The sequence below is a fragment of the Mustela putorius genome, unplaced genomic scaffold (genome assembly GCF_011764305.1).
Source record: "Mustela putorius furo isolate JIRA1106 unplaced genomic scaffold, ASM1176430v1.1 tig00003853_pilon_pilon_pilon, whole genome shotgun sequence".
In the NCBI taxonomy this organism is placed as follows: Eukaryota; Metazoa; Chordata; class Mammalia; order Carnivora; family Mustelidae; genus Mustela; species Mustela putorius.
Genome location: NW_025422005.1, coordinates 23,105,988 through 23,130,112, shown reverse-complemented (window position 1 = coordinate 23,130,112; position 24,125 = coordinate 23,105,988). Strand labels below are relative to the sequence as shown.

The 24,125-nt window shown below is 53.2% G+C and overlaps 1 protein-coding gene across 4 annotated transcripts in view; it reads left to right on the top strand.

The window, feature by feature from the left end:
• The window catches only part of NKAIN1 (sodium/potassium transporting ATPase interacting 1), a 41,687-nt gene extending 21,116 nt beyond the window's left edge, over positions 1-20,571 (top strand). Inside the window, exons 2-7 of one of the 4 annotated variants that reach the window (XM_004740953.3) lie at positions 13,820-13,957; positions 15,542-15,622; positions 16,837-17,034; positions 17,721-17,781; positions 18,396-18,477; positions 18,627-20,571. In XM_004740953.3, the coding sequence (XP_004741010.1) occupies positions 13,820-13,957; positions 15,542-15,622; positions 16,837-17,034; positions 17,721-17,781; positions 18,396-18,477; positions 18,627-18,636 (570 nt within the window). In that variant the 3' untranslated portion in view covers positions 18,637-20,571. Of the gene's footprint in view, positions 1-13,819; positions 13,958-15,541; positions 15,623-16,820; positions 17,035-17,720; positions 17,782-18,395; positions 18,478-18,626 lie in introns of those variants that run through there. The other 3 variants (XM_013046700.2, XM_045064094.1, XM_045064093.1) reach the window with 3 other exon arrangements.
• The last annotated feature ends 3,554 nt before the right edge of the window (positions 20,572-24,125 follow it).

Sequence of the window (24,125 nt, the reverse complement as noted above, 5' to 3'; positions counted from 1 at the left end):
TGGTGGTCTCTTCTTTAGGATTTGAGTCCTCTGAGCCTGTAGGGGACCCAGATCCAGAGTCATCACTATGAGGAATTCATTGAGACTAAAGTGTCTTTACCCGTGACTACGGGCCAGGCAGTGTTCTGAGCATTTTACACATATTCCTCACTTAAGGCTTATTGACAATCCCATGAAATACGTACTATCATCATTATCCCCATCTTATAGATAGAGAAGTTAAAGCACAGAGAGGTTAAGTGAGTTGCTGAAGGTCACACAGCTAATAAATATAAAAGTAGGATTCACGCCCAGAAAGTCTGGCTCCTAGGCCACACTTTTAAGCACCGCACTGTACAGCTTCTCAGGGAACAAGCAGCAGGAATCTGACCTTGGTAGGAAACCAAGGACTTAATTATCCTAATAATGGTGATACGGGCACAGTACTTTACAGTTTAAAAAGCACATTATAGTATATAAATTGCTTTCAAGGCTATGGTCTTCATGGATCCTCCAATTTCTCTGTGAATAAGACAAGACATTATTATCCCCTATTTGCCAATGAGAAATGAAGATCCAGGGAGGGAAAGTGGGGACTCAACAAGTTCTGTGCTCCTGTTAACATCCCTGAATCCTCACACGGGCCCAGGAGGTGGGTATTTGTGGTAGTTGTGTTCCCATTTTCCAGACGAGGAAACTGAGGTTCCAGGAAATGACTTTCCCAGGTCCTACAGCTTGTGAGTGAGAGCTGGGACTCCCTCTCTGGTCCACCCTCCCCGCCCCCCCCCCCCGACTCTGGAGCTTGAGCAGATCGATGCTGGGCTCTGACACCACCGAATGCTGGGCAGATTTAACTCCTGAGTGTGTCAGCCTTCTGGTCTTTTCCCCCCCAACTCCAGCCTTACAGACATGCCTGCAATTCTCAAGGCCTCCTGAATTCTCCCTGCTCAAGTGCCCACCCCATTAAGGTGCTCTCTACCATGAGTTTTTTGGCTTAATTATATGGTGTCATTTGTTGTACTTAATGGGGAATCTGATTAATCACCTTTTTATTTATCCAAAGTCCATCGATCTGCAGCCAGCGTCTTCTGGGAGAGCCTGTTTGTTGCTGGATTTTCTCTGCCTGGATTGCCTTCCCATCCATCCCTGTCTGAAGTGGGGCTCCTTCATCCCAGGCCTTTGCTGCCCACTCCAGAGCCTGCTGGGGGGGTCTCGGCATCGGGGGCATGGGACTGAGGATACCCCAACAGGCTGGACATGGGCACGGAGGCGGAGGTAGTGTGGGCATCAGCAAGAAAGGGAGAGTCCTGGAAAAATAGGACTCTGGGCACGTAGAGGGATTCTGGGCCCTGTCCTTAGTCTTCCCAGGAAAGCCTGGGAGGTCAGGCCCCATATGACCACCCACCTCCAGCCCATCCTCACTTCACCAGAGAGTGCCATGCCCAAAGCACCCTGCTGCCTCGTCCCTCTGCTGGAACCTTCCCTGGCTCCTAGGTGCTGGTGGGATGAAGCCCTAGGTCTCCTCACCCCTCACGCTCCTAAGCCCCCAGGCGGTCCATACCCCTGACATCTGGGATGTCCTACTTGTCCCAGTTTGCCCAGAACTTTTGGGTTATATCCCTTAAAGGGCTGCACCCCAAGAAAGCCCCCAGTTTCAGGCAAACCGAGATGGTTCATCACCCTGTCCACACCTCAGGGGTTTTGCCCACGCTCATTTGTGGGCTCATTTGTCCCCTCTTAATTTCTTCTTTATTTTGTTTTTTTCTTATAAAAGTATTACTGCTCAATGTGAAAACTTTAACTGAAATAGCTCTGGTTGAATCTCGGAGACTCCCCCACTGCTGCAAGAATCCTACTCTCCAGAGTCCGAGGACCGTTTATTTTCCCTCTGCAAAAAAATAGGATCCTACATCAAGGGGCCCCCGCAGCCTGCCTTTTCCCACCAAACCTCTTGGCACTCTTTTGCCCCTCGCCACCACATTGGAGCAGCTGCGTCGTGTCCTGAGATGTGGAGGCACCATCATTTGCTGCGGACCCTCCTGAGGGACAACCCGAGCGAGTCGTGTGTCCTTATTGTAGCCAGTTCAAGGCCAAAGCTAAATATCACTTCCGCAAACCCTTCATGGACCCTCTAGGTGGCCTCGGCTTATTTTCTCCTCCCTGTCCTCATTGAAGTAATAATAGTTACCATCTGTGGAACACTTAGCATGTCAGGCACTTGACAAGTGTCGTCTCCTTGAATTTCCACAGTATTTCCAGAAAGTGTGGGAACTGTTATCTGCATTTTACAGATGGGGAGACTGAGGCTCATAGATTGAAAATAAACCCAAGCGCGCCGTCTGCCCACTGCATTAAACTGCCTCTGGTGGTTTTCCCAAAAATGCACTAGAGCGGGTGGTATTTGGGTGGGGTGGTCAGAGCCATGTCAGCCATCCTCTGCTCCCTGGCTGTGAACCAGCATGGGACCAAATCCACTGGCATTTTGGTGAACGGCCAGAGCTGGTAGCCACCAGCTTCTAATCCACTTCCTGCCAGATTCAGAAATTCGGGCAGGACAGCCTGTTGGGAGGCAGGGGGCCCAGTAGCCCCAGATCCAAGGGGCGACTCTTCTGGGCTCCTGTGGACTTCTCTGGGCCTATAAGGGAGGCCTGGCCCACGGGCGGAAAGCAGAGAGCTCCAAGAAGTGGAGATGAAAGGTCGGAGGGGGTGAGACAGGGCCAGGGCTTGAAATGAATCTGGAAGAGCCTTCAGTGGTCTCAACACTGCTGTGAAGTACGCATCCTTGTCCCCGTTCCATGGAGGAGGGGACTGAGTCGGACTCCCTGTGCTGAAGGCCCCTGTCTGCCCCGCCCACAGGGCCTCCACCGTGGTACCTGTGGGTTTGGACCAGACTGGATGAAGAGATAGGCCTGATGGCTTGGAGGGACCCTTTGATTTCAGACTGACCTTGGTATCACCCTGGGCTTCTAGGCAGGGTTTATGCAAATTAATGTAGATGTATGCTAATCGGACCACTACCGGGCCTGTTCTAATGGTATAGTGGGATGGATCAGCACAGAAGGGGTCTGAGGAGTCCCCCAGCTGGGAAGGGTCAGCAGTGGCTGGGAGGAGGGGAGGGGTTGTCATGGAGACAGAGGCCCAGCCCCAAAGGCTGCCTCCTGTGGGGACCCGGGCTGGCCTGGACCAGCCCTCTGAGACAGTCCTGGGCCCTCCTTAAGCCCCAGGCTGGTCTCCCAGGGCTAATTACACATGAGCTAGTGGCCAGCTGCTCCCTGGCTCCCCCTGGCCCAGCTGAGGTACAGGGCTGGGCCACAGCAGGAGGGCATAAGGACAAACAGATGGCAGGCTGGGGGCTGGGGGGCTGGGGAAGCTGTCATGAGGAGGGAACAGGCTTGAACAGAGCTACAAGGGCTGAGATTCCCAACTGCCCGGGCAAGCAAGCTGGCTTGGTAGCCAGGTCTCAGAGAGCCATGTGGTAGGGAGGAGTGAGGACTTGGCTGCAGTCTCAGCTCTCCTGTGTGTCCTTGGGCAAGCCCCTTTACTTCCTCGGGGCCTCAGTTTCTTCATCCAGTGATGAGGGTAGCACTAAGAAACCTGAGTTTGAAAGGTGATATACAGTAGGTGCTCAATAAATAATTCTACTAATCTGAAGCCCAACGAGAGGTTATTTTGTTTTGTTTTCTAATGGGAAGGAACGTCCCCCTCATCTTGCTCCTCTTCCACTTCCCTCTTCTCTGGGCTGTGGCAGATGTTCTGGTATCTTCCCTGAGCGGGGAACAGGCAGGACCGGCATCCCGTGATGACAGGAGCTGGGTCCTCTACACTCACCACCGACTTCTCTCTCTCTTAGCACACAGAAGGCTCTGGAGAGCTGTTTGTAGAATGAACAGATGTGAAGGACTGAGCATAGTGTCTGGCACTAATAGGAGATTAATAAATGTTACCTGGTATGTCAGCACTGCCCATGGGAACCAGGAAGGGGTGACTCATGGAAGCCAGCTCTGCCTCTTCGGGAGCCCCTGACGGTCTCTGGAGAGAGGTGTGGTGGGTGGGAAGAAAGGTGAGTGTAGAGACAAGGACTTAAACCTGAGCTCGGCCACTTCCTGTCTGAGTGACTGTGGGAGCCTCGGGGGGCCACTGTGAGCCGCCTGCAGGCATGTTCCAGGCAGCCACACCAGGGCTGTAGGGAGCCCTTACCCCTTGTCCGGCTGGACCTGAGGAGAGGTGGGTGACAGATACGCGTGTAGTCAGGCAGGGGGAAGCAGGGCTATGATGATCCAGGCAGAACCTAGGGAAGACCTCACTAGGGGCTGGCAGAATCAGCTTCTGGGGAAAAGGGGCCATTAGGCCCTCAGTGGGGGTCACAGGACCCCAGTGGGTTGTCCCCTTCCAATAGGCAGGCTGCAGCACCGCTAGTCCCAGACAGTGATTTGGAGCTACCGAGGCCCCCATTGTACAGATGGGAACACTAGGGGGAGGCCTAGGGGGAGAGGCCTGGCAGGACTCCGCAGCACATTCAAATCAGAGGAGACCTCAGATCCCCTGAGAATCTTTACTGCTTTTTCATGTGAATCAACATTGAAAAACCTTTCTTAACGTTTTTGAAAAATCTTTGTTGTAAAAAAATTCCAATATACAGAAGTATGTCTAAGTGAAAGTATGAGTTTTCCCATGTCCCCATTCCCACTCCCCAGAGGGGACTTCTTGGAAGCTTCGTGGTATGTTTCCCAGGCTCTTGACTCTGTGTTTATACACGCACGCTTCGTGTCTTTTTCATTTTTATTTTTGGGCTTTTTGTGTGTTTTTTTGTTTTTGTCTTTACATAAATGGAATCCTGTTGTTGTTTTGTTTTTTGCTTTTTGTTTTCACTTAACAGTGATAGCCTTGTCCATTTTCCAGCAGGATTCAGGTGGGGGCAGAGAGAGGCAGAAGGCTTGCAGGAGCCCTGGAAGAGACAGAGAGAAAGAGTGTGTGTGTGTGTGTGTGTGTGCGCGCGCGCGCACGCGCGCGCTGAGGGTAGGAAGGGGTCCTCACAGGCCACCACACACAGTGGATGGGGAACCTATCAGAGAAGCCCCCCTTCTTAGCTCCCGGAGGGCTGTGTGTTTGTCTCCAGACTTGCGCTCCCTGAGGAGGGAGCCACACCAGTCTGTTCGTCACCAGACACTCTGCTCAGGGCCTGACACATAATAGATGCTCAGGAAATACTTGTTCAGTGAACTGCTGGGCCAGTTTTTCCCTGCCCCTGCCAAAGACTGCCTGGTCTCTGGGACTGTTTCAGCTCCTGCTCAAAGGCCGTTGCCCTAGATGGACCCCAGAGATGTGTGCGGAGCTCAGGGAGAGGGGAAGACTCCTCATAAACCACTCGCCGCTGTCTGTCAGTTTGCTCCGCTCCCTAATGAGGGGGTTGAACTGGTAGCTCTCCAGGGGTCCTTCTCTTTGGCTTCAGTCCCACTCCCTCATTTCATGGATGAGGGGCTGAGTCAAGTTTAATTTTGTCAGCTGCCTCAGAAATCCACTGGGAGAAGGGGGGCTTGAGCTGGGGGATGCAGCAAAAGCCGTTGCCATATACAGAGCCCCCGGGGCGGGCCAGGCGCTGGGCTGAGAGCTTTCCATGCACCGTCTGACTTGCCATGTGCTTCAGGACATTTTCCCAGGTTCAGGTTCAGAGAGGGGGAGTGGTTTGCCCAAGGCCTCATAGTGAATCAGAGACTGACCGGGGATGGAACTGAAGTTGGCTGGACCCCAAGTGGGGGGCTGAACCCCAAATGGGGAGCTCTTCCCACCTCAATAACAGTACCAGGCTGGACCAAACCATTCTTTTTTTTTTTTTTTAAAGATTTTATTTATTTATTTGACAGACAGAGATCACAAGTAGGCAGAGAAGCAGGCAGAGAGAGATGAGGAAGCAGGCTACCCGCCGAGCAGAGAGCCCGATGCGGGGCTCGATCCCATGACCCTGGGATCATGACCTGAGCCGAAGGCAGAGGCTTTAACCCACTGAGCCACCCAGGCGCCCCCCAAACCATTCTTTGAAAATGGTTTTCAGGGAACCCTCCCTCGTCATTCCCCCAGATGGCCTGACTTCTGTACCTAAGTCCCACGGTGACATGGCTGGAATTTTGGCCAGGAAAGTTGTTGACTTGCAGAATTGGCCGGCAAGGGCTTGGGCACCAGAGGCTTCTGATGGGTTCTGTGGCCCACAGCCCAACCTCCTCTCCCCCAGCCAGCTTCCTGGGGCTAGGGTGGGCCCATCTGCATCCCTCATCCCTTGCCCCCACCTGGTGTTAGGCTCCTGGGGTTGGCGTCTAGACAGGCTAGAGTATCCTACTGAGAACAGAGGCAGCCCTGACTCAGGGCTGAAGGTTCCCATGGCAACCACATCCCCCTTGGCTGGCAGCTACCTGATAAATAAATAATCGGGAGGGGGTGGGGAGCTAAGGGCAGGGGAGGGGCTGCTGGGTGGCTTCACTGGGGAAAGGAGAGGAGTGGGTTAGGCTTCAGGTAGGCTTGGTGGGGCCGGGCTGGGCAGGGAGGGTGGCTGGTAGTGTTGTAATGGCCCCGTGAGAGGACAGAAGCAGGAGAAAGTGGCCAGAGGTGAGAGGGATTCAGATGAGCAGGAGGGGGAACAGCACTTGAAGTTGAGCTTTCTGGCTTTTGCAGTTGGACACATCATGGGTCCCAGACACCGGAAACGGGCCAGGTGTGAGCGTATCAAGTTCACAACCAGCCTTCTGATGGGGGGCTAGAGGCTGAAGGGAGAACAGGTAGCGCTCGAAGGTTGGGTGGGCACCTGATTGCTTGGACGAGGGAGCATGAAGAGGGCCTGGGAAATGGCCTGGGAGTGTTCTGACACTTAGGATCCTGGCTGCGTGGGAGGGTGGAGACCGAGTTTTGCGTTGGCACCTGTGGCTGGGCTCTCACCGCCGGGAGTGCAGCTGTGAGCACCTCTGGCAGAAATCCCCACCGGGGAGTGTGCCTTCCAATGCAGGAGTCAGACCGGGAAAGGGAAAGGGAGTGGGTAGTACAGTAATCTGTGATAAGCGCCATGGAAACAATAAAGCAAGGGGAGATGGGGAGTTCTGCCGCAGGACATAATTTTAAATATTATCTGGAAAAAAACAATGGGGCACCTGGCTGGCTCAGTTGGTAGAACATGCAACTCTTGATCTTGGAGTCGTGAGTTCTAGCCCCACATTGGGCATAGAGCTTACTTTTTTTTTTTTTTTAATTTATTTATTTGACAGACAGAGATCACAAATAGGCAGAGAGAGAGAGGGAAGCAGGCTCCCCACCGAGCAGAGAGCCCGATGCAGGGCTCAATCCCAGGACCCTGAGATCACGACCTGAGCCCAAAGGAGAGGCTTTAACCCACTGAGACACCCAGGTGGCCCTAGAGCGTACTTTAAACATATCTATGAATTAACAAATGATACGGAATCTCTCCACCACCGTATGTGGGAGGTATCGTGAATGATGTTCATTCTGCGGGTGAGGAAACTGAGGTGCAGGAGCGTGAAGCGACTGGCCCCGTGGCATGAGGATTCTAACCGTGGTTCTGCTTCTAGCCCCTGAACCAGATCCTCACGTGCCCGTGGGCAGAGGAGCGGGTGGGAGGGAGGGCGTGGAGGACGTGAGAGCGTTGAGATAGATGAGGCATTCGCTGGAGGAGGAGCGGGGGCCTTTTCTCTTCTGCTTTTTTCTTTTTTTAAAGATTTTATTTATTTATTTGACAGAGAGAGATCACAAGTAGATGGAGAGGCAGGCAGAGAGAGAGAGAGAGGGGGAAGCAGGCTCCCCGCTGAGCAGAGAGCCCGATGCGGGACTCGATCCCAGGACCCCAAGACCATGACCTGAGCCAAAGGCAGCGGTTTTAAGCCACTGAGCCACCCAGGCGCCCTCTCTTCTGCTTTTTTTTTTTTTTTTAAAAGATTTTATTTATTTGTCAGAGAGAGAGCGGGAGAGAGCGAGCACAGGCAGACAGAATGGCAGGCAGAGGCAGAGGAAGAAGCAGGCTCCCCGCCGAGCAAGGAGCCCGATGCGGGACTCGATCCCAGGACGCCGGGATCATGACCTGAGCCGAAGGCAGCCGCTTAACCAACTGAGCCACCCAGGCGTCCCATCTCTTCTGCTTTTTTAATGGAAGTGGCTTGAGTGTGCTTAGGAGCCGGTGGGAAGCATCCTGGGCAGAGGGAGAGGTGGAGTTACAGGCAAGAAGTTTCCGAGGATGGGGTGAGCACCTGAGGAGACAGGAGATGGGGTCCAGAGTAGAGGCGGAGGCCCCTGTCAGAGGAGGGGGTAGACAGGGGGCTGGGCAGGGACCAGAAGCCAGGTCCCCTGAGAGGGAGGCTGGAGGGGTCTCAGGAGGGCGGAGGACAGTGAAATCGGAAGTGGTCTGTAGACAAAGTGAGTTCCCCAGAGAAGCCTAGTTGGGTTGTGGGGTGGCGGGGAGGGCCTCTCGAAGTTGTGGTGATGGACCTGGCATTGTGGTGCTCCTTGTCCGCCTAGGGAGTGGCTCCCTCCAGCAGCACTTCGCTACTTTGCAAGCAGGGGAACACTGTTAACTGGGTTTGTGCAGGTGCGGGCTTTTCCTGACAGGTGTGAGAAGGCTGTGGGGTCTTCGAGTCGGGCTTACAGGTGAAACTGATGCGGAGGTGAGGGGGCATCCGCAGTCCCAGCGAGCGCAGCGGGGATGTAAGGCTCCGGGGAACTCGAGGGGTGGGAGGCAAGAGGCAGAGGACTCAGTGGGCTGGACCCGGCTGGTCCCCGTCACCGTCAGGGCCGTTGGGAAGCCAGCTTGGGGGCGTCCAGCGGGGGCTGTCGACTTGGTGACTTCGGAGGCGGGGTAGTCCGCATGGTGGCCGTGGAGGAGCGGTGAGGGGAAAGGTCCCGGGGATGGTGTTTGAGAGCGGAGAGGCTGAGGGGCTGGAGGGCGAGAGGGTGGCCCCTGGATGTCAAAGGATGCTGCAGAGATGAAACTCATTTCCGGGGAAGGGCAGGACCTGGAGGCTGGCGGATGCCGGGCTCTCTGGGTCTGTAAGCAACTTAGGGACCCCAGAGGATCCCCCCTCACCTTTGGGCCCAAGGAATATGGGATGTGAGAGGAGCACGGAGACAGTAGCATCCGTGGGTGCAAATGGGGGGGGGCGCAGGCTGGTTTGGAAGGGCTCATGAGGGGGTGGGGTCGGGGTGGGGGGGTCAGGCGAAGCAGCGCAAGGCCTTGAGGAGACGAGGGTGGGGAGCTGAGGGGCAGGCATGTGGGACTTACTCTGTGGGTCTGACAAATCCACACGGGAGCTGGGTGACTTGTTCTCATCTGTCATTCAGGATGGTCTGGGCACTTGTCCTTGTCCTGCTTATCTGGGGTCCTGGCGGGGGGCAGGGGGATCACTGGCAGGCCCAGGGGCCTCAGCGATTGCCCCAAGCTCTGTGGGGCAGAGGGAGTAACTCGACGGGTGCCTAGGTGGCTCAGTCGGTTAAGCATCCGACTCAGCTCAGGTCTTGATCTCAAGGTCCTGAGTTCAAGCCCCATACTGGGCTCCAGGCTGGTGTGGAGCCTCCTTCGAACAAACAAACAACGAAAAACATGCAAAGAGAAGGCACTTGGACAGGGGTGCTGGCCAGCACTGTCCCCCCACCCCCAACCCACAGGAGGCTGCATCAGTTGTCAACAGGAGCTTCTGTCCTGGGCTTGGCCTACAGGCCGGCCAGGTTAAAAACAAACAAACAAACAAAAAGCCCAAAGTCTTAAATCACTGCGGCCCTCAGATGATTGTTCTAAGCTGGTGCAACCAGATGGGGAAGATGTTCCTTTTATTTGTTTGTTCTTTATTTGGTAATTAGTCGCATCTCACAGCTGCACAAGCAGAAGTTCTAGAATATCTGACTTGGCTTTCTAATCAAAAGTAATAACTTTAGGATTGAGATTATTTATAAGATGCAGAATCTCAATTAAAAGATATATATGGAGGGGCACCTGGCTAGCTCAGTTGGTAGAGCGTGGGGCACTTGATCTCAGGGTTGTGATTTCGAGCCCCACGTTGGGTATAGAGTTTACTTTAAAAAAAAAAAAAAACAACTAAGTTTACACCTGGGTGGCTCAGTAGGTTAAGTGTCTGCTTTTGGCTCAGGTCATGATCCCAGGGTCCTGAGATTGAGTCCTGGATCGGGCTCCTTGCTCAGTGGGGAGTCTGTTTCTCTCTCTCCCTCTCCCCACCACTCATTCCATCTCTGTCCCAAAAACAAATAAATTCTTTTAAAAATATATTAAAAATGTAAAAATAATTTAAAACAAAGCTTAGGGGCACCTGAGTGGTGTAGTCAGTTGAGCCGCTGACTCTTGATCTCAGCTGAGGTCCTGATCAGCAGTATTCAGGTCTGGGTGGCCGTGCCAACTACACTGATGGATGACGGTCCATTTCCCACCCATCTCCCCAACTAGACTGAGTTCCCGGGGGGCAGGCACCAGAGCTTACTCCCCTCTGCATGCAGCGCCAGCACGGGACCTGACGCAGAGCACATGATCTGTGAACAAGTAGGTAGACAGTGACCCCCGAGGCAGATGAGGGCGGGCCACACTTCAGAAGGTTGGAGGGAGGGTGGAGGGAGGCCACAGTGACGGCTGACAGTGACCAGAATGGCCAGGGGTCCGTATTCAGGGGGAAGAGTCATCCCTCTGGCCAATCAGGGAGGTCTTCCTGGAAAAGGAGGGAATTGTGCTATGCTTTGAAGACCAAGGAGGACTTGCATAGAGGAAAAGGGAAATGCAGGCAGGACTTCAGCTGTTGTTTCAGCCGCTCAGGGGGCAGGAGCTGGCTGGGGATAGGGGAGAGCCGCAGCTCCCAGCAAGCCTGCGGTGCCCATCTGAGAAGATACCACTGTTGCGTCTTCTCCTAATTAGTCACCATTTATGAAGTCTAGTCGTCCGTTAGTCTGTGTGATGTCTCCATATCCTCACAACGACTTCTCGGGGGAAGGATTGCCTTCCCTATTACCATTGAAGAAATAGTCTCAGGGAGGGAAAGTAACTTGAACTAAGTCACAGAGTGGCCATTTGAACCTGAGCTTTGGGGACTCCAAAGCTTTTTGTGGGAGCTGTCCCCCTGTTTGTTATGTTAGTAAGATCCCTGGGAATCCAGAGTGGTTGGAGAAGAAGGCCAGGGGTGCAGCAGGGTGACCCCATGTTTTAGGAGGGCATTTCCAGGCAAAGCATCTCCCCAGCCTCACCATGAGCCTGGGCAAGTCTGTCTCGGCCACCTCCTCTGTCCTCTGATGGCAGCCTCCTTGCCAGGAACAGATGCCAGCTAAGTTGAGAACATCAAGTGGACCCCAAGCCACCAGGGGGCTCCCCAAGGCCTGGCAGAGTCTGGGTGAAAAGGAGAAGAGTGGAAGTGGGGCAGGAGAAGTGGGAGCAGGGAACAACCTGGGGAGTTTCTCCCCCAAGGTCAGCAGACCACTGGAGTCAAAGCAGGAAGGGCCCTTAGAGTTCTATAGTCCAGTGGTCTCTTCTGTACAGAAAAAGGAGCTTGAGGGTCACTGGGGAAGGTGGCCTGCCCCAGGGCACCCAGGAGTCTGTCAGACTCTCAACCAGAATCCACACCTCTTAACTCCCAGGCCAGTACCAGCAGGGAAAGGTGATGGGTTGGTGCCAAGGTGGGACAGGTGGCAGAGAAAAGTGAATGACTGCCCAGCTCTGCCCCCTCCCTGCAGTGTGACCTTGGGCAAGTCACTTCCCTTCTCTGAGCCTCCTGGTCTCTTGCTTGAGAACAAGATCATGATCCCCAGCTCCGCCTTTCTGCCAAGGAGCATCCAGTGGGCGATGAACTTGGAAAGCTCTTTGCAGTCTGTAAGGCCCTGCAGGAGGAGTCACCAACAAGAGGCAGGCTGGCGCCAGGTGGGTGGGTGCCAGCGCTGGGCCTGCAGCTTCCTGGGTCTTTGCCCAAGCTTTGCCATCTGTGTGGTAGCACCAGCACCTCCCGCTCCCCACCTCCCTGCCAGGAAAACGGCTTCTGGGATCTTCTCAACCAGAATCTTCCCTGTCCCTTCCCAGCCATATTCCCTTCTCTCCCCTTCCATTTAAATCAGGACTTTGGGTTGCAAGTGACAAATCACACCTACAAGGAGGGAGAATTAACTTTCAGCGTGGCTAGACCCTCAGACCGAAAACTACATGGCCTGCAGACTCCCCTTGATTGTTCACTCTTCCTCCCTCTCTGTCCCTTTGAGATGGCAAAGACGGCCACCAGCAGCAGCGAGTGACACTGCACCCATTCAGATACACCGGCAGACAGCATCTCTCTCCCGGCTGCTCCGGCAGCTCTCCGGGGTAACTCTCGGGAGCTGGCCACAGGGTGAGCGCCCAGCTCTGACCAGATCCCTGTGTGTCGATTATCTGGTCAGGATTGAGTCGTGAGCCCACTGCTAAAATTAGAAGTGGGCTCAGCCCCACCCAAGCCACAGGGACTGAAGGACTGGGAGGTGGTTTCCAAAACAGAGAGATGGGTTCTGTCAGCACGAGCAGAGGTGTTGGACAGTCCGTAACAATGGATGTCACTGGCACCTTCGTTCTTAATGAATCAGCTGAATCACTGAACCAGGGGCTCCTGGAAAGGGTTGATTGACTGAGTCCTGTATCAGTTCACTTTTGCTGGTAACAGATCATTCTGGAGCAGTCATTTTGAGCTTTTGTTTTGTTTTGTTTTTAAGATTTTATTTATTGATTTGTCAGAGAGGGAGACTGAGCACAAGCAGGAGTGGTGGGTAGAGGGAGAAGCAGGCTCCCTGCTGAACAAGGAGCCCAACGGGAAACTCGATCCCAGGACCCTGGGATCATGACCACAGCTGAGGGCAGGCACTCCACCAACTGAGCCACCCAGGCATCCCCTGGAGCAGCCATTTAAAATAATCATTTTATTTAGCTCTTGATTCTGTAGGTCAGCTGGACGAGTCTTCTGGTCTGGCTACGTGTTTCTGGTCAGTTGGTAGGTTGGCTAGCGTTGGAATGGTCTAGAATGGCCTCACTCACATGGCTGGCGGGCTGTCATGGGCGGTGGGGAGAGGGCTTGGTTCTCCTCTCCTCCTCCAGCAGGTCACGGGGGCTCTTCCGCCTGGTGTTGTCCGTCTTACAAGTATAGCAACTGGGCAAGCTCTAGGGCACACTCCAGTTTTGCAAAAGATCTTCTCTTGTACTGTGCTGCCTAAAGTCTCACTGGGCAAAGCAAGTCACATGACTCAGCACAGAGTTAGTGGAGAAGGGTGCTGCCACAGAGCACGGAGTCGGGGAGAGAAAGAGCTTGAGGTCAATTTTGCAACACGACAGGTCCCTTGGGGAAGGGGAGTAAAAACAAATCCCTTTCTCTGCAGTGCATGGATTCCACGGGCCAGGGCAGCCTCCAGATAGCAGTGCTTGGAAAAGCGGACTCAGGCCCAGGAACTTTCCTGGGCCCTTGAGGGCGGTGGCTCTGCTCCTGGCCAGCGCTGGGGGAGGCAGACTGGATCCTAACTCCACCTGCTCTCAGCCCCACGTCGGGCAAGGGCAGGTGAGGTGCCAGTGGGGAGGGCCTCTTGGCAGGGAGGAAGATGTTCTGAACCTCAGCTCCCTCCTCCCCTCCCCAAAGTGATGACCAGGGCTCCGTCCCAGTTTGTACCCCCAGACTCGCTTCCATCTCCCCATCTCCCTGTGGTCTGGGAGAGCCGGGACGGCTCTGAGACTTGTGAGCAGTCAGGCCGTGGTGGCTCGTCACCATGGTAAGTGGTGTGACCTGCTGCATGAGGTCCAGGGGGCGTCCCTGTCCTTCCCTTCCAGGCCGTGACCGTGGCCTCAGCCTGCTCTCTCCCACAGGTCGCTGCGCTGGAGCGGCAGATCTTTGACTTCCTGGGCTATCAGTGGGCTCCTATCTTAGCCAACTTCCTGCACATCATGGCAGTCATCCTGGGCATCTTTGGCACCGTGCAGTACCGCTCCCGGTACCTCATTCTGGTATGGCTCCCTCGGCCCCTCCGACACCCCTGATCCCCCAGCCAGAACTGCACTCCCTACCCCCCGCAGTGCCCAGACCCCCGCTCTCTCTTAGCTCCAGCCTATTCCTGATGCTTCTTTGCTCAGCAGAGAGACGAGATTGATATTTTCCCTGAAGGATTTCCTGGGGAAAAATCCAAATATTAACCATCTGTGTCATTTAGTGAGTGCTTGCCATGTGCGAAGCACGCTGCTAAGCGGTTCGCATGTTTCACTTATCTTTACAACAGCCCTGCAAGGGGTATCCTACCGTCTCCATTTCCCAGGTGAGGAAATGAGGCTCAGAAAGGTTGCGAGGCTTCCTAAGGTCACACAGCTAATAAGTGGCAGGATTAGAGCATCAGATCCTGAGTGAAGGCTGCATTAGTAAGTCAGTGGAGGAATGGACTTCATCTTCCTTAGTTTCTCAGGTTGCTTTGAGAAGGCTGGCTTGGCTTTGGTCCTTTGCTGTTCATCGAGAATGTGGTCTGATGGCAAGTGGGGCCTTTTTTTTTTTTTTTTTAAGATTTTATTTATTTATTTGACAGGGACACAGCAAGAGAGGGAACACAAGCAGGGGGAGTGGGAGAGGGAGAAGCAAGCAGGCTCCCTGCTGAGCAAGGAGCCCGATACAGGGCTCAATCCCAGGACCCTGGGATCATGACCTGAGCCAAAGGCAGATGCTTAACAACTAAGCCACCCAGGGGCCCCACAAGTGGGGCTTAGAGGTCAGTGCCTCCTGTGCTCTGATCCCAGGAGTGGATTGTGTCCCTGGCTCTCTCCTCCTGCTTCCTCTGCCCAAGCCCTGGTTTTTGATGGTCTCTGTTAAACTCCTGTTTTCAGCTAGGCTCACCCTCCTCCCCAGTTCTTCCTCAGTGACATATTCACATGCCTCTTTGGAGGGAAAAGCCTTCTGAGTCGCCTTATTACACACATGCTTGACGCCTGTGATGACGACGACATGCTTTGCCATTCCTGCCACAGCCCATTCTGGCTCATTCTTGGGCTTTGCCCACCTCCCACAGGTTGAGCTCCCAGAAGCCGGGTGAGCAGCACCCTTCAAAAACTCTGTCTCACCCGGGATGGGAGAGTCCTTCTCTCTGGCTCTCAAGAAGGCCCCAGGCACTCCTACAAGCGTTGCTGTGTGCCGGGAGGCAGCAGCGACATGGCAGGCCCAGGACTTGGGTGGAGACACCCTGCTCCTCTCCAGCATTCCGGAGCCGGGCTGTGTCTCTTCTCTGCAGAGGGCATCGGATTAGCTGCCAGAAGACTGGAGCTTGCGGGGCAGGCCCACCTCTTCCCAGCTGTGTGATCTTGGCAAACTTAAACCTCCTCTCTAGGGCTGACGTTAGTTCTCCTTAGAGGGAGAGCAGTGCCTTCCATGCAGGGCTGTTGTAAGGACAGGACAGATGTAATAATGATTTGTGAACTAAAGTGCTCTCTGCGTGAGACAGTGTCATCACTTCCCCTTGCAAAGGTCTCCTCAGTCCCTGAGCTCTGGCTCCATTGACACGCCCCTCCCCACTCCCCCAAGCCCCACCCTAATCCTACCTCTCCTCTCCCCAGTATGCAGCCTGGCTGGTGCTCTGGGTTGGCTGGAATGCCTTTATCATCTGCTTCTACCTGGAGGTTGGACAGCTGTCCCAGGTAAGCCTCAGGCCTGGCAATGCCAGAGGACAGAGCCTGACCTTGCCCATCCCCTAGCCAGGGGCTCCTAGTTTAGTCTGGGGTTTCATCTCTTGAATGAATGATACACTCGAATGATCTGTACTCCTCAGACTCTACCCCCACATTTTTTTTTTTCTGCACTTCTCAGAAACAAATAATGGGACAGATAAGGCTGAGGTGCCGTGAAGATGGGCCGGGTCGCCCTTGATCACAAGCTCAGTAGAAACCAGCCACTTGCAGTGGTCCTGGAAAGTGCCCTGGGGCCCTACACATGTTCAAGGCAAGGGGGTGAAAATACCATGCCCTTTGTACTGCTTAGGCCACAAAGATTTGTGTCCAGTTCTGATCAGTATTTTCAGAAGGGAAAGAGATGAAGTAAACTTAGGGAAATCAAGTGGACCAGGTCCCGTGCAGAACTATGGAAGAAAGGGGACGTTTTTAGATTGTGTAAGAGCAAGTCCAGAGGACACAACTTCTGTTTTTAGTACACAAGAGGGGAAAATATATGAATGGGAGCATTGGCTTTGTAGTTCTGTTAGATCTAAATCCCAGCTCCAACATTTCCAAGCTGTGTGACCCTGGGCATGTGGCTTACCCTCTCTGAGCTTGAGTTTCCCTGTCTGGGAAACTGCTTCATGGGATTGCTTGAGGGGATGAAATGAGATTATACATCTCAGGGCTTGGCACCTGGTCAGAACTCGATGAATATTAGTTAACAGGCTGCAGGAGAGAATGGAGAGATCATGCTGTGGTGAGAACCTCTGATCTAGGGCGGCCTAGATAGGGACACCAAGAACTAGAGAGGATAGGTTTGCCCAGGGCCACACCCAGAGAGCAATGGAGAGGCTGAACAGGCTACGAAGGAGTCTGTTTTGAGGATTTCACCCATGGCTGGAAAACTGGACTCAGTCACTGTTAGTTCCTTCACATCTCTGAAACTTTGGGGCTCCTGTGGGTCAGCACTAGCCCTTTCCACCTCTGGTGGAAGTGTGAGACCTATGTAGTCATCAAGTGCCACCTACTGGCCAAATGTAGACTTGCAATAACGGACTCCGTACCCTTCAAATCAAGGAGAGGAGACTGCTTCAACAGGTGTGAAGTAGATCTTATATAAAGTTTCCTGGGGCCTGAAGAAGATGCCCCCACCCCCACCCCTGGCCCCAGCTCAGTATCCTAGGCCCCTCTGCCCCCAGGACCGGGACTTCATCATGACCTTCAACACATCCCTGCACCGCTCCTGGTGGATGGAGAATGGGCCAGGCTGCCTGGTGACACCTGTCCTGAACTCCCGCCTCGCCCTGGAAGACCACCATGTCATCTCTGTCACCGGCTGCCTGCTTGACTACCCCTACATCGAAGCACTCAGCAGTGCCCTGCAGATCTTCCTGGCTGTGAGTCCTCCTGTTCCCCCAGCCCACACATTCCCAGAGGTGAAGTCCACCCCAACCCCTTTGTTTAGCTCTAGTTAAGAAAGGGAGAACCTGGATCTTCCAACCTGCCTGTGCTTCTGTCTGGCTCTGCCTCGGTATCTTGTATCTCCTCCCTTCACCCCTGCCCCAGCTCCCATTCCAAGAGTGAGTGGGTTTAATGACTAGGATGAGTCATCAGACCATGAGTCAACCCAGTCTCCAGTGTATCCACTGTGTGACCTTGGACAAGTCACTTGCCCTCTCCAAGCTTATATGCTTATTCACAGAAAGGCGTGACCACATCAACTGTGTAGAGTTGTGAGACTGAAAGAGTGGCTCCAAGATGATAATATAGTTCCCAGGCTTGCCCTTAGCACTCCACACATCCAAAGCCACAAAATCCTCACTCCTCTTAACCCATCAGTAAAGTATTGCCCAGGTCCAGCTGGGAAAACTGAGGCTCAAAGAGGTAAAATAATGACTTGTCCAAGTCCACTCACAGAACACAGAATGGAACCAGATATGTTTGACTGTAAGGCCCAAGCATTTAACTTGAAGTTGTTATGGTTTGGTGTTCATCCTCGCACGCCCCGCCCCTCCCGTCCTACTGAGCCCGGCCAGGCGCTGGGTGGAGGAAGAGCTTCTGTCTTCTTTCCTTCCACCCCCAGCTCTTTGGCTTCGTGTTCGCCTGCTACGTGAGCAAAGTGTTCCTGGAGGAGGAGGACAGCTGTGAGTGCCAAGCCCCTAGGGAACCGGGATGCCTGGCCACACACCACCCCATGCCTTCAGCACCCTGGACAGAGCCCTGTGCTGCCTAAGAGGCAGGGAGACCTGGGTTGGCCAACTGGCTCCTCTTGGTGGGGGAGAAGAGGTGGCAGGGGTGGTGGGGGTCTGCATAGCCACAACATTCTGGGCTGTGACCCAGACATCCAGGTGCCCAGTGCACGGCTCCAACACTACTCTCCACCCACTCCTCTTAGGTTCTGCCCCTCAGAGGAGCTCCCCGAGGCTCACCCCTACCAAGGAATGTGGGTGCCCAGCCTCGTCCCCTCACTACCTTCCACCCCCACCCCCCAGGTCTTACCCCCTTAAGTAGCTCAAGCCCTGCTCCCTTAAAGGACGGCCCACCCCCGAGGCTCTCTATCTACTTGGGCTTTGGCCCATTCTGGCTGAGCTCCTGCGAGTCTCGCTCTGCTCCCCATAGGTCCAGCAGCAAAGCCCCCCCACCCCAGGCACTGTACAGGGGTCTGACCCCCTCAGATTCTTCCTTTTCAGCACCCAGCCTCCCATAACTCATACCCCACAGGCCTATCCCTAACTATGCACCACTTCCCATTCCGCAGTTGACTTCATCGGTGGCTTTGACTCCTACGGATACCAGGCGCCCCAGAAGACATCGCATTTACAACTGCAGCCTCTGTACACGTGGGTCACGGCGCCGAGCGGGGCGGGGTGGCGGGACTGAGGCGTTCCTGTAGGGGAGAAAGGGGCAGGGTGGAGCGGAGAGGGCAGCCGGATCTCTCTGCCCCATACTTTCAGCGCCCACTTCCCTAACCTGCCTTTGTTTCCTGCAGGTCCGGGTAGCTTCTGTCCCGCGCCCATCCAGTTGCCACGAGCTTACTGGCTAGCCTGAAGCCGCTGGCGCGAGCTCGGGCCAAAGTAGCAGGCACGCCCCCTGGCGGCTCGCGGATCGACTGCAGCCTGCGTCGGCTGAGTCTGCAGCGGATTTGGACTTGGCCCTTCAGAGCCTGACTCCAGGGATGGGGGCGAGCCGGGCGGGGTAGGGGATCGCGGGGTTTGTATTTTTTTTTTATCTCAGCCTTGGCGTGCGCTGGGGCCTCCCTCCCTTCTCCAGCCTCTCCCTTTCGAAACCCTTCACCCCACTTCCGGCCCCCTGTCCAGAGAGAAATGGCATTTGCCCCATCTCACCACACTTTCACCAGCCCTGGGGAGAGTTACTGTGAACTAGAAGCAGGAGTCCTAAGTTCCAGTCGCAGCTCCATCACCAACTGTCTGTGTGACATCTGGCAAGGTCCTTCCTTGCCCTCTCTGGGCCTCAGTTTCCCTCAATTAAAATAACCTCTTAGCAGATAGAGCTCTTTCTAGCCTTTTCATTTGACTCTTAATTCCTGGGGCTAGGCTGGGATTATAATTCCCATTTTGCAGATGTGGAAACTGAGGCCCGGAGAGATGAAGCGATTTGCTTGAGGCCACACAGCTAGGCTTTTGGAGGAGGCAGGCCTTGAACACAGTGTACCTTCTGTAGTTTCAGACTCCAAAACCCAGTGCCTGGTCTCTGAATCCCATTTCCAAGCCCCCATCCAGATGGAACACTCTAGAACTCATGTGATCTACATCACACACACCACCACCACTCGCCAGCGCCTCTCTTGAAGCAATATACCTGTTCTCCTGTTGGGAACCAGATGAACAGAGCCCAGAGCCCTGAGTTCAGCCTGACCCACAGAAAAGCCCTTCTAGACTCGGCCCCTGTCCACCCTGGGCCAACGTTTGAAGGTCATTCCAGTAGGGGAAGGGAGCATATCTCAGCCGCCCCATCCCCTTCCGGGTCCCTGAGGCCGGGTCTGCTGCAGCCATGATCCCCTGTCCCCTCAGCAACTCCACCACCCTCGATGGCTCCATCCACCTCACCCATTGGAGGACCTGTAGTTCCAGAACGGAAGACAGCTGGTCAGCACCTACCGATCACCAGTTTTCAAAGATCACCAGCGTCTATGACCACTCCAGTGTCTAAGAGAAACCTCTAACAAGCCCAGAAGGAGTTGTGAAGAGGCAGACTGGGCATGTGGGTCATTGTGAGGGGTGGGGAGGACCAGCACCCCTGAGAGCAAACAGATGAGAGCTCATTCTCCCCATCTCCTTCCACAGACACCCCTGAGGATCTTGCTTCCTGTGTATGGGCCCTAAGTCCAAGGGCAGGAGGGGCAGGCCTCAGCTTCCCAGTCTGTGAAACAGGAGTGGCCCTGGATAAGGAGGGAGGGCAGAAGGCATGGGGGAACTGGAGGGAAACGCATGGTTTGTATGCCTGAGCCCATCCACGGTGACCCCTCCTCTCCTCGCTCTCTACCCTCTGATCTAGCCTTCCTTACATCTAAGGCCAAAGTATCTGGAGCTAGGACCCCATCCTGCCATCCCCTCTGCAGTGCTGTGCCAAGGAGCCAGCCCCAGGAGTTCCACAGGCCACCCCGGGCACTGAGGTCCCCTATGGTCTACCCAGGTAGCTAGGAGTTCCGCTCAAGAAGGGGGCAGCTCCCTTCGGGCCTGGCTGCTATCCTGCTTCCAGGCCAACTCCTGCCTCCAGCCCTCTCCTCCCACCCCCCACTCTCCAGCCTCCTTTCTACTCAACGGGTTTAGCCACTGGTGCTTTGAAGCCTTTTGTTTTTATAAGATGATTTTTGCAAGGGACCGAGTTCTTTTCCCACTGGGACCTTGCAAGGCAGGGAGCGCTCCCTGGTTTCTGTGCAGGTGGGTTCATTAAAGATGGTGTTTTCTTCTCTATCATCCTGTCCTGCCCTGTGAGTCACCAGGGTCCCTGCTTGAGGGTGAGCAGAGGTCCCTGCCATTATCATTCCTGGAGCCCTGGCCTGTGCTGGCTGGCTCTGTAGCCTTTGGAAGTCACCCTCACTTTCCTCATCCATAAAATGCAGAGATGGGGCTCAATCAGTGGGTTCCCAAACCTGGCTCACAATCCCTTAGTCTCTATGTATTTTTCTGATTAAGTTGAGTATAATTGATGCTTCCAAATATCCTTTGCATCTCAAGTCTGCCCTATTCCTTTCAGTTCAGTTCCTGACTTAGAATGAGTGGCAGAAAGTGCTTTTTTTTTTTTTTAAGATTTTATTTATTTATTTGACAGAGAGAGATCACAAGTAGGCAGAGAGGCAGGCAGAGAGAGAGAGAGGAAGAAGCAGGCTCCCTGTTGAGCAGAGAGCCCGATGCGGGACTCGATCCCAGGACCCTGAGATCATGACCTAAGCCGAAGGCAGCGGCTTAACCCACTGAGCCACCCAGGCGCCCCAGAAAGTGCTTTAGACACAGAGTCCTGGGACAGCCTGGATCTTTTCTGGCAACACAGCCAGAATTGGTATTTTGAATTACTCAAAATTTTATTTACTTTTGTGATTAGATAGTAGGTATATACGGTACAGAATTCAGAAAGTTCCAGGAGTTTATGTCTTTTTACCTACTTTTCATATCTTTCCAAAGACAGACAATTCTTTGTCAACTGACATATTTTTCCCCTTTTCACACAAATGGCAACATGCTCTACTTAATCTTCAACTTCCTCCTTAACTCTGAACCTTGGAAATCTTCTCCCGAGAATACATGTGGAGTTGCCTCCCATTGTGATTTGGTAGAATTAGGACTTGCGTGAAGATTCCCAGGTAATCCCGAAACAGAGGTTCTACAAAGATGCCCTAGGTTCATCACGCAAACCTCTGTGGACCCCTCTTGGTCATGGAGGTTGGAGGAAAATCAGTCACAGACACCGTCTTCAAGGACTTTATGGTTTAGTGGGGAGCCCACAGGATGGGACCACAGAAGGGTGAATGCTGCTGGCAGGGGGTCAGTGCTGAGGACAGGCCAGAGTGAAAGGCTTTTATTAATAAGAGATCAGGTGAGAGGTCACCTGAGTGTCCTGGACAGGGCCACCAGCATGAGCACAGATGTGGAAGTAGGGGAACATGTGTCGGGGGAGGGGAAGGATAGCCTGGGACAGACTGACTGGAGGAAACTTTGATGGAGAATGTGTTAGTTTCCCATTGCTGCCATAGATTACACATTAGTATCTTTTTTTTTTTTTAAGATTTTATAAATACGTTTGAGAGAGAGACAGCAGGAGCAGGGGGTGAGGCCCATGTGGGGCTCAATCCCAGGACCTGGGATCATGACCTGAGCTGAAGGCAGACACTTAACCGTATGAGCCCCCCAGACGCCCCCACAACATTAGTGTCTTAATACAAATTTATTGCCTTACAGTTCAGTAGAGGTTGGGCATGGGAGTCTTACTGGGGTAAAATCAAATGTCTGGAGGGTTGCATTTCTTTCCAGATGGTCTAGGGCAGAATCCATGTCCTTGCCATTTCTAGCTTCTAGAGCCTACCCCTATTTCTTGTCTTATGCCTCTTCCTCCATCTTCAAAGCCAGCAATTTCCTATCTCTCTGACCCTCCTTCCCTTGTCACATCTTTACCCACAGCCATGAAAGTTTCTCCACTTTTAAGGGCTCATGTCATTAGGTTGGGCTCAACCAGATAACCCGGGATAATCTCCCCATCTCAAAGTCCCTTTTGCCTTGTAACCATTCACACATTCCAGAGGTTAGAACCTAGACACCCTTGGGAGACATTGTTCTGCCTTCCTGGATAGGAGTTTTATCCAGGTTATAGCAGCCTTGATGTCAAATCAGAGCGCATTGGCCTGAGTGATGTAGATGGGAGCTACTGAAGGATTTTGAGCAGAAGCTGCTCCGTTAGAGCTGTCTTTATGGGAGAAGATATTTGCAAATGACATATCTAATAAAGGATTAGTATCCAAAATACATAAAGAACTTATAAAACTCAACACCCCCAAAAAATAGTTAATCCAGTTTAAAAATGGGCAGAAGACATGAGTAGACATTTTTCTAAAAAAAGACCTAGAGATACATGAAAAGATGCTCAACATCATTCATCATCAGGGAACTACAGACCCAAACTGCAATGAGATACCACTTTACGCCAGTCAGAAGGGCTAAAATTAACAACACAGGAAGCAACAGGTGTTGGAGAGGATGTGGAGAAGGGGAACCCTTTTACACTGTTGGTGGGAATGCAAGCTGGTGCAACCACTCTGGAAAACAGTGTGGAGGTTCCTCAGAAAGTTCAAAAAAGAACTACCCTATGACCCAGCAGTTGCACTACTAGGTATCCATCCAAAGGATACAAAAGTATGGAAGTTTTTAGCAGCAATGTCCACAACAGCCAAATTATGGAACGAGCCCAAATATCCAACAACTGGTGAATGATAAAGAAGATGCAGTGTCTACATACAATGAGATACTACTCAGCCGTAAAAAAGAGTGGAATTCTTGTCATTTGCAACAACACACATGGAGCTAGAGAGTATAATGCTGAGTGAAAGAAGTCAGAGAAAGACAAATACTGTACGATTCCATTCATGTGTGGAATTTAAGAAATGTTAGAGCTGTCCTTTAGCAAGAACTGGCAGGGCTGGAAGCGTGGGGTGGAGGAGAAAGGCAGAGAGCAGTGTTTTATCTGGAAGAGGCCTCAGATTTCTCCCAAGCCTCCATAGATGTGTGTTCTGGGGATCTGGCTGTGACCACGAGCTCTGTGTAAACTTGGGAGCATAATGATCAGCATGGACTGCAGGAGGCATACCTAGGTCCAAATTCATGACTCTGGAGCCAGGTGAGCTGGTGTTCCTACAAAGCCCAGTGATGATCCCCCAGCCCCTGCCACCCTGGGGCCACCTCCCAGCGATCTCCACACACTAGAATAATGTAGGTAGGACGGGCCATCTTCCAGTAACTGCTGAATCACAAAGGGACTCCAAGTGTTCTTTAAAATGAGAATATGAATTCCCTAAGGTACATTTCACAAGCGCACGTGTCTACTGGGACTCAGAGACACACTAGTGTTTTCTTTAATGCACTGGAATTGGATCTTGCAGTTTCTTAAACAGATTAGGAATGTGGCGAGGGCTGACAGCAAAACCCCATTGCTTTACAGGATTCACTACTCCACAGGCTGCTGGCCCAGGGCTGTGTTTCTAGTTTCCAGAGCATAAGAATCCCTTAACATCCAAATTCCTGATCCGGAGCCAAAATGTACTGAACCCAAACATCTCCCAGGCAGTGACAGGAAAACTATTTTTTTTTTGCAACCCCCCGCCCCCACTCCACCCTGTAATCCAGGCTCAGGAAATCCTAGCCCTGGGTAAAGAGGCATTTGGACATTTTTAGAACTCCCCCTCCTCCAATGTCATGGAGGGGCCCCTGAATTATACCTGCCAGCTATAGCATACCAGAGCTAGACTTGAAGACTCTCTCCC